At 40.0% G+C, this 12,963-nt stretch overlaps 1 protein-coding gene across 1 annotated transcript; it reads left to right on the top strand.

Moving 5' to 3' along the window:
* Nucleotides 1-268: 268 nt before the first annotated feature.
* LOC130121907 (myosin heavy chain, fast skeletal muscle-like) lies at nucleotides 269-11,374 on the top strand. The gene is made up of 39 exons (XM_056290877.1): nucleotides 269-475; nucleotides 559-702; nucleotides 793-949; nucleotides 1,043-1,070; nucleotides 1,166-1,277; nucleotides 1,373-1,465; nucleotides 1,558-1,621; nucleotides 2,671-2,769; nucleotides 2,866-2,969; nucleotides 3,107-3,245; nucleotides 3,552-3,670; nucleotides 3,790-3,939; nucleotides 4,038-4,208; nucleotides 4,315-4,618; nucleotides 4,810-4,883; nucleotides 5,051-5,138; nucleotides 5,244-5,361; nucleotides 5,454-5,577; nucleotides 5,675-5,811; nucleotides 5,903-6,158; nucleotides 6,271-6,513; nucleotides 6,639-6,815; nucleotides 6,907-7,052; nucleotides 7,164-7,254; nucleotides 7,353-7,742; nucleotides 7,846-7,972; nucleotides 8,122-8,240; nucleotides 8,332-8,528; nucleotides 8,631-8,814; nucleotides 8,901-9,066; nucleotides 9,191-9,315; nucleotides 9,465-9,773; nucleotides 9,862-10,065; nucleotides 10,195-10,320; nucleotides 10,423-10,593; nucleotides 10,699-10,803; nucleotides 10,901-10,996; nucleotides 11,108-11,239; nucleotides 11,354-11,374. The coding sequence occupies exons 1-39, from the start codon at nucleotides 269-271 to the stop codon at nucleotides 11,372-11,374; spliced, it is 5,817 nt and encodes a 1,938-aa protein (XP_056146852.1).
* The last annotated feature ends 1,589 nt before the right edge of the window (nucleotides 11,375-12,963 follow it).

Here is a 12,963-nt window from a genome sequence, read left to right on the forward strand (position 1 = left end):
CCAATGTTTAATGTTACGTAACATGGACATTTACTATATCACTTAAAGTGGAATTTGGCACTTGCTCCAGTTATCACAAATATGTTTTCATTAAGGGTCGACACCTGTGGAAAAATTCTCTGTGACTGGGTAGAGGAAAAAGGTGAGAATTACATAAATGTCATAATTCATAGAAACGCTCTGCCATGTTCAGATTCAAAAGTAAAGCACATATTTGTGAAATAAGAGACATTTAGTTATAATGGTCTGCCTACAGAATACTACCACCATGAGTACGGACGCGGAGATGGCCATTTATGGCAAGGCTGCCATTTATCTCCGTAAGCCTGAGAAAGAGAGGATTGAGGCTCAAAACAAACCTTTTGATGCCAAGAGTGCTGCATATGTGGCTGATGCTAAGGAGCTGTACCTCAAATGTACAATCCTGAAGAAAGACAGCGGCAAAGTCACCGTTAAAGTGCTTGACACCCAGGACGTAGGTGAACGTTCATTTGAATGAATTGGTTAGAGTAATACTTGCAGAACTTTTTTAAGAGTAACTTTCTTTCCATGCTTTAGGAGAGAACAGTTAAGGAGGAGGATGTGACCCCAATGAACCCTCCCAAATATGACAAAATTGAGGACATGGCCATGATGACCCATCTCAATGAAGCCTCTGTGCTGTATAACCTCAAAGAGCGTTATGCCGCATGGATGATTTACGTGAGAAAGCATACTGGCTAAAGAACAATATTCATCTAGGACCCATGGACAGCATATGGTAAATGTTCATCTGTCTCTCATCTCTCTTAGACCTACTCTGGGCTCTTCTGTGCCACCGTGAACCCCTACAAGTGGCTCCCAGTGTACGATTCTGAGGTTGTTGCTGCCTACAGAGGCAAAAAGCGTATGGAGGCTCCACCCCATATCTTCTCTGTCTCTGACAATGCCTATCAGAACATGCTTACTGGTACGTCCTAGTCATAAAAATATATTAATTGACATTGCAATGAATTTCTGTTACATAAATGTAAAACCTAATTCTTTCCTTTTCCTTTAACAGACAGGGAGAACCAGTCTGTGTTGATCACGTATGTTTCACATTTGTTGACCCTCTATAATACCAACATGATCAAATACATTGAGTAAATTCTATTAATCTGTGTATTTATAAATCTTTACCTAGTGGAGAATCTGGTGCTGGAAAGACTGTGAACACTAAGCGTGTCATTCAGTACTTTGCCACAATCTCTGTGGGTGGAGACAAGAAGAAGGACCAAACTCCTGGGAAGATGCAGGTATATTTACTCAAGTAGTTTTCAAACAAATTAAAAATATTCCTGGAATTAAATATGTGCGGCTATCAACATTATATCTAAAACTCCACTTGTAGGGCTCACTGGAGGATCAGATTATTGCAGCCAATCCCTTGCTGGAGGCCTACGGTAATGCCAAGACTGTGAGGAATGACAACTCCTCTCGCTTTGTAAGTCTGGATAACCATAAATGTATATTGAATGTTCTGGATTGTATAATGCTTCTATAGTGGGATGCTAAAAATGATCCTTTTCCTGACAGGGTAAATTCATCAGAATCCATTTTGGCACTTCTGGTAAACTGTCTAGTGCCGATATTGAGACTTGTAAGTATCAATCATATGTGCTAAAGTTAAAGAATAGAATATAAGGAGTTTGTTATCGTGAATAACATCATGGGCTGAGATTTGTTTGCAGGCAAAAACGAAAGGAAAGTGGCACACATTTGGAAAGCCATGCTCTTATTACAATAGTACACAACCTCACGTGTTCTATGGTTTTTACACCACAAATCAATCAAGTTGCATTCTATATATTATTATTATATTTTACATGTGCTGAAGTTAAGCAATAGTACACAGGAAGGTGTGTTATTGCAAATAACATCACAGGCTGTGATTTGTTTATAGTTTCAAACTAAAAGAAAGTGGCACACATTAGGACAGACATGCTATTATTGGAATAACACACAACCTTGTGTTCTATTGTTTTTACACGACATTTTAACAAACTTACAAAAATAAATCCAGAAATACTATTTAGAAATTTTTTAATATGAGCAATTTCTTCCACCAAAGAATGCTGTTTCACCACAAGTGGTTTGTTGCTACGAAACTAAGACTACAGAATAAAGAGGAAACTTGTCAGTAACAAATCTGTAAATAAACACTTTGTAAACGCACTAAACATGAACATTAGTAAAATGAATAACAGTCAGCTAGCTTGCTGCTTTTTCGGGAAAAAAATATTATTGCAGGTAAATGTTGATCTTTACACTGCAGTTCATTGTGCAGTTACAGAGGGTGTGTGCTTTAGGATTAATATTATATTATAGTTTACTTCCTTGATCTCCTCCAGGTCCAGTTAATATACCAAAATATATGGATAAATAAATACTAAACCAAGTTGTATAATTTGATACGTGTCCACTGTTGACAAGGTCACTTGATGACAACCGCTGAAATTAGCCTTTGATGAAATCAGCTGTTACAAGCAGAATAATAGAAGTGAAGTGATACAGCACCTGTGACTTATCGTAAATAATGCAGATCTCTCAGCAAATCAGATTGATTGATCACAAACCACTGTTGCACACATTATTACAATATTGGTTGGCTAGATTGCCTACATTTTTAACCATGGGTAACACTTACAGATCTGCTGGAGAAGTCCAGAGTGACATTCCAGCTTCCAGATGAGAGAGGCTACCACATCTTCTACCAGATGATGACCAACCACAAACCTGAGCTGATTGGTGAGCTGAAAAACAGCATGTGGAAAATGACTAAAAACGAAGTTGTTAAATGTTTTCATGTGTCACTTAATCCCTTCAACCTTTTTAAATTCACAGAAATGACGCTCATTACCACCAACCCATATGATTTCCCCATGTGCAGCCAGGGTCAGATCACTGTGGCTAGCATTAATGACGTTGAAGAGTTGGTTGCTACTGATGTTAGTGATCTTCCCGCTAATATCAAATATATGTTTTGTTATCTTTTTGTCGTTTCAGTATGTGACCACAATTCACTGTAAATTATTATCTCTAAAATGATTTCTGTACAAAATGTCAACACTTGTTGTGAATACAGACAGCCATTGATATCCTGGGCTTCACCAATGAAGAGAAGATGTACATCTATAAGCTGACAGGTGCTGTGCTTCACCATGGTAACATGAAGTTCAAGCAGAAGCAGCGTGAGGAGCAGGCTGAGCCAGATGGCACAGAGGGTGAGTATTACATTTATTTAAAATGGTGCTGTTTCATTGATGTTGAGGATTTTCTTTTCTTTGATGAAACATTTAACAATTATTGTCACAACAATTATTATTAGGTTAATACTCCTGCCATTGCCCTTGTCCATGGTACTGGTCATAGAAAATGAATCTGTCCCCGTGCGCTGCTGCACTGTGCCTATTTACTGTCCCTACGTAGTAAGGATGGGTCAAATGCAAAGGACTCATTTCTGCACGGGGTTTGATAAAGTTATCTTCATAAATCTTGATTGTGTATATGTTTTGTATATGACTCTTCAGATGCTGACAAGGTAGCCTATCTACTGGGCCTGAACTCTGCTGACATGCTGAAGGCTCTGTGCTACCCCAGAGTGAAGGTCGGAAATGAGTTCGTCACAAAAGGACAGACTGTGCCTCAGGTGAGCACTGTGCCTTCATATTTGCCTATACCACTCTGTTGTTGAATTGATTTCAATAATTACCTCTCTACTTATTTAAAGATTTCAATTATGTTTAATCATATTACTGGTTTCTATAGGTTCATAACTCAGTCAGTGCCCTGGCTAAGTCTATCTATGAGAGGATGTTCTTGTGGATGGTCATCCGTATCAATCAGATGCTGGACACCAAGCAGCCAAGGCAGTTCTTCATTGGTGTCCTGGACATTGCTGGTTTTGAGATCTTTGATGTAAGTTTACATTCATCTTTAAACTCGTCTTTAAGAGGTTAATTAATTTCATGATTTTAGCTATTAACTTATAACAACTAACCATTTCTTCTTTTCAGTTCAACAGCATGGAGCAGCTGTGCATCAACTTTACCAATGAGAAGCTTCAGCAGTTCTTCAATCACCACATGTTTGTTCTGGAGCAAGAGGAGTACAAGAAGGAGGGTATCATTTGGGAGTTTATTGACTTTGGCATGGACTTGGCTGCCTGTATTGAGCTTATTGAGAAGGTAAACCATCAACCTTAAATTTCAAGTAATGGCTATTTTAATATTGTTATTAATCATAGTATGCAGTGTCAAGAATCATGTACTTTTATTCTTTCATATGCCATAGCCCATGGGTATCTTCTCCATCCTTGAAGAGGAGTGCATGTTCCCTAAGGCTTCAGACACAACCTTCAAAAACAAGCTGTATGACCAGCATCTTGGAAAGAACAAAGCTTTTGAGAAGCCAAAACCTGCCAAGGGCAAAGCTGAGGCCCACTTCTCTCTGGTGCACTATGCTGGAACTGTGGACTACAATATTGCTGGGTGGCTGGACAAGAACAAGGATCCTCTGAACGACTCCGTTGTGCAGTTGTACCAGAAGTCAGCGGTTAAATTGCTGTCTGTTCTGTATCCCCCTGTTGCTGCTGAAGGTACAATAATAGCAAACAAATTTGAAATTTGAAATTTTCAACAGATGCTTTTCTTTTTTTGTTTTCATTACTAACACTCCTCATAGTAATATATTTTGATAGTAATACTCAGTTTTTATATATGTGGCAAAAACGTTTTTACCAAATCTGAAAAAAAAAACATCATTGAATCTTGTCTTGTTAAATAACAGAAACTGGAGGTGGTGGCAAGAAGGGAGGCAAGAAGAAGGGTGGTTCTATGCAGACTGTGTCTTCACAGTTCAGGGTAAGGTTTAAGATAAGATAAACAATATATGGTTAATAATTTACTATTCAATCATATATATATATATATATATATATATATATATATATATATATATATATATATATATATATATATATATGCATAAACGTAAAATACTGATTTTTTTTAAAAATTTCTATCTATAGGAAAACTTGGGAAAGCTGATGACTAACTTGAGAAGCACCCATCCTCACTTTGTGCGTTGCCTGATTCCCAATGAGTCAAAAACTCCAGGTACCTTGACTATGAAAAATGATCTGTTCACTGCAGAGTATATTAGCTTCATGTTTCAATGAACCTTAAGGGAAGGAAGTAATTATGCTTTTATACTTTTTACAGGTCTGATGGAGAACTTCTTGGTTATCCACCAGCTGAGGTGTAACGGTGTACTGGAGGGTATCAGAATTTGCAGAAAAGGTTTCCCCAGCAGAATCCTCTATGGTGACTTCAAGCAAAGGTAACCATTGAACTTTCAGTGGTAAAGAGGTTTATAAGCACAAACAAAGTACAAATTATACCAAGACATTGTCATGAACTCTTTTACAAAAGGTACAAAGTGTTGAATGCCAGTGTCATCCCTGAGGGCCAGTTCATTGACAACAAGAAGGCTTCTGAGAAACTTCTTGGGTCAATTGATGTTGATCATGAGCAGTACAAGTTTGGACACACCAAGGTAAACATTATGGTCATATCATGATGAAACAATAAAACTGAATTCTATTTCATAGCTGAATGACAGCTGATTCTGATATTTGTTTTACCCTCCTCAGGTGTTCTTCAAAGCTGGTCTGCTGGGTACTCTTGAGGAGATGCGAGATGAGAAGCTTGCTTCTCTGGTCACCATGACTCAGGCCCTCTGCCGTGCTTACCTAATGAGAAAGGAGTTTGTTAAAATGATGGAACGCAGGTATGTTCCAAGAAATAAATTCAAAAAAAATTCATGAAATATGCAGCCTCAGAATGGTTTTGTCCATAACAGTAATATATTCATGCCTTAGGGAAGCCATTTACACCATCCAGTACAACGTCCGCTCTTTCATGAATGTCAAACACTGGCCATGGATGAAGGTGTACTACAAGATCAAGCCTCTTTTGAAGAGTGCTGAAACTGAGAAGGAGCTTGCCAATATGAAGGAGAACTATGAGAAAATGACATCAGACCTGGCTGCTGCTCTGGCCAAGAAGAAGGAACTGGAGGAGAAGATGGTTTCTCTTATGCAAGAGAAGAATGACCTGCAGCTGCAAGTCGCATCCGTTAGTAGACTACAATACACAGTTTTAATTCTGACTTTAAACATAGATGACATTGACATATCTTCCATGTTATGTTGCTGTTTTTGTTTTTCATTGTTAATTTGTAATCTAGGAATCAGAGAATCTCTCAGACGCTGAGGAGAGATGCGAAGGACTTATCAAGAGTAAGATCCAACTGGAGGCTAAACTCAAAGAGACAACTGAGAGACTGGAGGATGAGGAGGAAATTAATGCTGAGCTGACTGCCAAGAAGAGGAAGTTGGAGGATGAATGCTCTGAGCTTAAGAAAGATATTGATGACCTGGAGCTTACCTTGGCCAAAGTGGAGAAGGAAAAACATGCCACCGAGAACAAGGTTCATGAATGTTCACTTATTCTGCTACAATATCAACAGAATTAATATTCATAGAATAATCTGCAATTTATATTATCTGTCGTGATCCGTACATAACTTTTATTTCATTTTATTTGCATATGTAGGTGAAGAACCTGACCGAGGAGATGGCCTCTCAGGATGAAAGCATTGCTAAGCTGACAAAGGAAAAAAAAGCCCTTCAAGAGGCACATCAACAGACTCTTGATGATCTCCAGGCAGAAGAAGATAAAGTCAATACTTTGACCAAATCCAAAACCAAGCTTGAGCAGCAAGTGGATGATGTGAGGCTTTTGAACGTTTAATTACGTACTAAGATTTTTATAAGAGATATGTCTACTCTTGAACTTTAATAACAAACATGTTGATTTGCAGCTTGAAGGTTCACTGGAGCAAGAGAAGAAGCTCCGCATGGACCTTGAGAGAGCCAAGAGGAAGCTTGAGGGTGATCTTAAACTTGCTCAGGAATCTATCATGGACCTTGAGAACGACAAACAGCAGTCTGACGAAAAACTTAAGAAGTAATTGTTTCAATAACAATTGTCAATTCTGGCTAAGCTTTTATAGTACATTCAAAATATACACTTTGGGATTCGCTTACAAATGAGCTAACTGTACAATTTATTCATCAGGAAGGACTTTGAGACAAGCCAGCTTCTGAGTAAGATTGAGGATGAACAATCTTTGGGTGCTCAGCTACAAAAGAAGATCAAGGAGCTCCAGGTTTTTTCAATTTAAAAACAAAATCTTGGTCCTCTTCTTGAAGCATCATACACTGTTATCTGTAAAAGAATATATTTTAATAAAATATTCTTTTAAAGGCTCGTATTGAGGAACTGGAGGAAGAAATTGAGGCTGAGCGTGCTGCTCGTGCCAAGGTCGAGAAGCAGAGAGCTGACCTCTCCAGGGAACTTGAAGAGATCAGTGAGAGACTTGAGGAGGCTGGAGGAGCAACTGCCGCTCAGATTGAGATGAACAAGAAGCGTGAAGCTGAGTTCCAGAAGCTGCGTCGTGACCTGGAGGAGTCTACTTTGCAACACGAAGCAACTGCTGCTGCACTCCGCAAGAAGCAGGCTGACAGTGTTGCAGAGCTGGGAGAGCAGATCGACAACCTGCAGCGTGTCAAGCAGAAGCTTGAGAAAGAGAAGAGTGAATTCAAGATGGAGATTGATGACCTCTCCAGTAACATGGAGGCTGTTGCAAAGGCCAAGGTATAATGCTGTTCTTACATGCAAATTCTGTAAATGCAAGTTGTTGAAAAAAAGTCTGAAAAACTGGAATACCTTTCCTTGACTATTGCAATTTAATTAACAGGGAAATCTTGAAAAGATGTGCCGCACCCTTGAAGACCAGCTTAGCGAACTCAAATCTAAGAATGATGAGAATGTTCGCCAGATAAATGATATAAGCGGTCAGAGGGCAAGGCTGATGACAGAGAATGGTATGTACTGCCTTCAACATATATTTTTGCAATCCTAAAAATGTGAATTACTATACATACTTAGAGGGATGGTATTTCTTTGAAAAACAAGTATTCTGGGCCATAACAAATACAATCTTGAGAAAAACATGAATTTAATTTCTAACCAGGTGAGTGTAGTCGTCAGCTTGAAGAGAAGGAGGCTCTGGTCTCCCAGCTGACCAGAGGCAAACAGGCCTTCACACAGCAGATTGAAGAGCTGAAGAGACAGATAGAGGAGGAGGTTAAGGTGAGGGATGATTTACACCTTATATTTCATATGAATGTCAATGGGAATATTATGTTCATTAAATTGTTTACTAAAAAAAAACATTATCTAGGCCAAGAATGCACTTGCCCATGGCGTGCAATCTGCTCGCCATGACTGTGATCTTCTGAGGGAGCAGTTTGAAGAGGAGCAGGAGGCCAAGGCTGAGCTGCAGCGTGGAATGTCTAAGGCCAACAGTGAAGTGGCCCAGTGGAGAACCAAGTATGAAACAGATGCTATCCAGCGCACTGAGGAGCTGGAGGAGTCTAAGTGAGTCAATTATTATTTTCTTTTTATTCATCTCTATTTCATTTTGTTTTTCTTTTGACTTTTTCCATTATAAATGTGATTATTTTGACAAATATTTAACAGAAAAAAGCTTGCCCAGCGTCTCCAGGAGGCTGAGGAGCAGATTGAGGCTGTGAATTCCAAGTGTGCCTCTCTGGAGAAGACCAAACAGAGACTCCAGGGTGAAGTGGAGGACCTCATGATTGATGTGGAGAGAGCAAATGGTCTTGCTGCAAACCTTGACAAAAAGCAGAGAAACTTTGATAAGGTGTGGTCATGTGTATCCCTATACATGCTATAGCCACTGAAATGAGAACTTTTTACCTTACTATTTTTCTCACAATTATCAAACAGGTCTTGGCAGAATGGAAGCAGAAATATGAGGAGGGTCAGGCAGAACTTGAAGGAGCTCAGAAAGAGGCTCGTTCACTCAGCACTGAGCTGTTCAAGATGAAGAACTCTTATGAGGAGGCTCTGGACCAGCTGGAGACCATGAAGCGCGAGAACAAGAACCTGCAACGTGAGTGTTCACTATTATAAACGTCCATCATATTTGATATAACATTAGTGTATATTAGCCTGGATGAATGACATAACGTATATTTCAATGATTAAAAATACTAAACGTATGTAACCCACTGCAGAGGAGATCTCAGATCTGACTGAGCAGATTGGTGAGACTGGAAAGAGCATCCACGAGCTGGAGAAATCCAAGAAGCAGGTGGAGACAGAGAAAGCTGAGATCCAGACAGCTCTTGAGGAGGCTGAGGTAAAATAATCATTGAATGGAAAGTGTTCAACATTTGCAATGGACAGTGTGCTTTTTTTGTGAGCGAAATCTACAAATACAATAGAACAAGGAGGCAAATACAACAAAACATTCAAAAGTCAAGTCTACATTAGCAATTCTGATTTTAGGGAACTCTGGAACACGAAGAGTCCAAGATTCTGCGTGTCCAGCTGGAACTCAACCAAATTAAGGGTGAGGTTGATAGGAAACTGGCAGAGAAGGATGAGGAGATGGAGCAAATTAAGAGGAACAGCCAGAGGGTGACTGACTCCATGCAGAGCACTCTGGACTCTGAGGTCAGGAGCAGGAATGATGCCCTGAGAATTAAGAAGAAGATGGAGGGAGACCTGAATGAGATGGAGATTCAGCTGAGCCATGCTAACCGCCAGGCTGCTGAGGCCCAGAAGCAGCTGAGGAATGTTCAGGGACAACTTAAGGTACATGACATAACAACTGTAAAACAACCACTGTATATCAGTCAATGTGATCAGTCTTGAACTATTTCTGTCATAATTTTCCCACAAGGATGCCCAGTTGCACCTTGATGATGCTCTCAGAGCACAGGAGGATCTGAAGGAGCAGGCTGCCATGGTGGACCGTAGAAATGGTCTCATGGTGGCTGAAATTGAGGAGCTGAGGGCTGCTCTGGAACAGACAGAAAGAGGTCGCAAAGTGGCTGAACAAGAGCTGGTGGACGCCAGTGAACGTGTTGGACTGTTGCATTCTCAGGTAAGCAAATATACTATTTTAACACTGACTTGGATTGATACTTTATCAACTGTATTATCTTCATTTCATTGAATATATGTGTATTTTTGTGTTTTTATAGTCACCAGTAAAATGAAACTATTCTTTCAGAATACAAGCCTTCTGAACACAAAGAAGAAGCTTGAGACTGACCTCGTTCAAGTCCAAAGTGAAGTGGATGACACTGTTCAGGAAGCCAGAAATGCAGAAGATAAGGCCAAGAAGGCCATCACTGATGTAGGTTTATGTTCTATTTGACAGAGTTTTTGTTAATCAACAAATCTGGAGGAGCACACATCTCTTATAAAACTGTAAATGTATAACATGATTAATTTGTAGGCCGCTATGATGGCTGAGGAGCTGAAGAAAGAGCAGGATACTAGTGCTCACCTAGAGAGGATGAAGAAGAACCTGGAGGTCACTGTAAAGGACCTGCAGCATCGTCTGGATGAGGCTGAGAACCTGGCCATGAAGGGTGGCAAGAAACAACTCCAGAAACTGGAATCTAGGGTAAGATAAAACAAGAAACACGTCATGGTAATAAATACACAGTTGAACAGATGAACAAACATAAGAGAATAAACTGTGTTGTTAATATTTAATTGTTTTCTCAAGGTGCATGAGCTGGAAACAGAAGTCGAGGCTGAACAGAGACGTGGAGCAGATGCTGTTAAGGGTGTTCGCAAATATGAGAGGAGAGTGAAGGAACTTACGTACCAGGTACACTATCTTCATCTCAGATTGACTCTATCAATTAACTTCATGACCATAATCAAATCAACTCTTACTCAAATATAAAATGTCCTATTTACTTTAGACTGAAGAGGACAAAAAGAATGTCACTAGACTGCAGGATCTAGTAGACAAACTTCAGCTGAAGGTGAAAGCCTACAAGAGGCAGGCTGAGGAAGCGGTAGGTTTTGATTTCAGTAATGTGAAATAGTTCTCATGGTTTTTTAATTTATACTACTTTAAGTGACATTCATGTAATTCATAACCGATGCCATCTGTGATGGTTTTACAGGAAGAACAGGCCAACTCTTACCTGTCCAAGTGCAGGAAGGTTCAGCATGAACTGGAGGAGGCTGAGGAACGTGCTGACATCGCCGAGTCTCAAGTCAACAAACTGAGAGCTAAGAGCCGGGACTCTGGCAAGGTAAATGTGTGTAAGAGCATACAAATATATAATTGATAATCTGTCTTTGTCATATGACAGGTAAATTTTTTTATTACAAATCTTTAATACATTCTATTTCTTTATTCTTTACAGGGAAAAGAAGCTGCTGAATAGATTTGCTCAGTTTTTGTTTTATCCATTTTCTTATTAAGAAGTCATAAAATATGATTCTCTGTTGTAAATAAACGTTCCTAAAAATAATTCTCTTGTTGACTCATTATTTTATTTGATTAACCAAGCAGATTTTATGCTATCTGCTTTATTATATTCGCCAGTTAGTTGAGATGTTTATCTTCCGTGAATGACAATTCATTAATCAATGACAATCATTGACACTCAAGAGGTCATCCACTGTATTTCTAATCCCGGCCAACAACCATCATATTTAAGATCATACGTGAGAAAACAATGGCTTTTGTGACCATAGACATCTTTCATAATATTATTTGAATTAAGATGTAAACTTCACGTAATCCGTCCATTATCTTAACCGCGTATCCTGGTCTCAGGGTCCCGGGGATGCTGGAGCCTATTCTAGTAGTCATCGGGCGGCAGGCGGGGAGACACCCTGGACAGGCCAGGGCCCACACACACACACACACACACACACACACACACACACACACACACACACACACACACACACACACACACACATTCATTCCTAGGGACAATTTAGTACGGCCAATTCACCTGACTTACCTTTGGACTGTGGGAGGAAACCGGAGCCCCCGGAGGAAACCCACGCAGACACGGGCCAATCGCTCCCTATTATAGTTCAAACACCCACCCTCGTACTGCATGCGTTCGCCAACTGCATTTCTCCGGCCGGCAGTCTTGAAGGAGACGCCTCACCACTTTCGTGACCAGGTGAATCCACGCCGAACCACTGCTTTTTCCCACACACACAGACGCATTCATGCGACGAACACAAGCCGACCCCGCCCCCCTCCCGAAGACAGTGTTGCCAATTATTGCTGCTTCATCGAATCCGGCCATAGTCGGATCTGACGAGACCGGGGCGCGAACCCCGGTCCCCAGGGGGCAACTGCATCGACACACAGCCAATGCTTAGACCGCTACACCACCACAGACCCTACAGTCCTATTTTTCATATCTGGGAAACGGCTACACGCTGGGTGATCATTCAGACTGTGCCAAACAGAATCGTGGCCAAATACTTTTTCACGACAAATGTATAAACAGGACAACCTGATTAATCCTGGTAGTGACTGTCCTACTGTACAATAGTTAAGATGTTAGAAGTTCTTACTGGTCAGTAGAATCTATATATTTTTATATCCACTCTCTATATCCACTTAATCGTAGACTAACAAGTCAGGTTTAGATTTGTTAAGAAATTCCTTATTTTAGGGTTTCCTATAATGTATGATCCACAGATGGATAAAGGACAATATGTCATATCATCTCACACTCTACATGGCAAATTATTTGCCAATAAGTTTATTTTCCTTGCTCTCTATCAGCATGCCCTCAATGAAACCACATGGATAATACCAAGTGTTAGAATAAAAGGCTCAGCGATGACAGTGTTAGGGGTGCAGAAAAAAGTTGATTTAACAACATTCCCCGAGAGTTGAATTAGTTCCTCTGTACACACAGTTTAGTGGGAGAAACATGTCATCCCTCATTTAAGAGACTTTGTCAGTCTCAGCTGCCTGCAGGTATCGTCAACCATATAA

Source organism: Lampris incognitus, chromosome 12, assembly GCF_029633865.1.
Source record: "Lampris incognitus isolate fLamInc1 chromosome 12, fLamInc1.hap2, whole genome shotgun sequence".
NCBI lineage: Eukaryota > Metazoa > Chordata > Actinopteri > Lampriformes > Lampridae > Lampris > Lampris incognitus.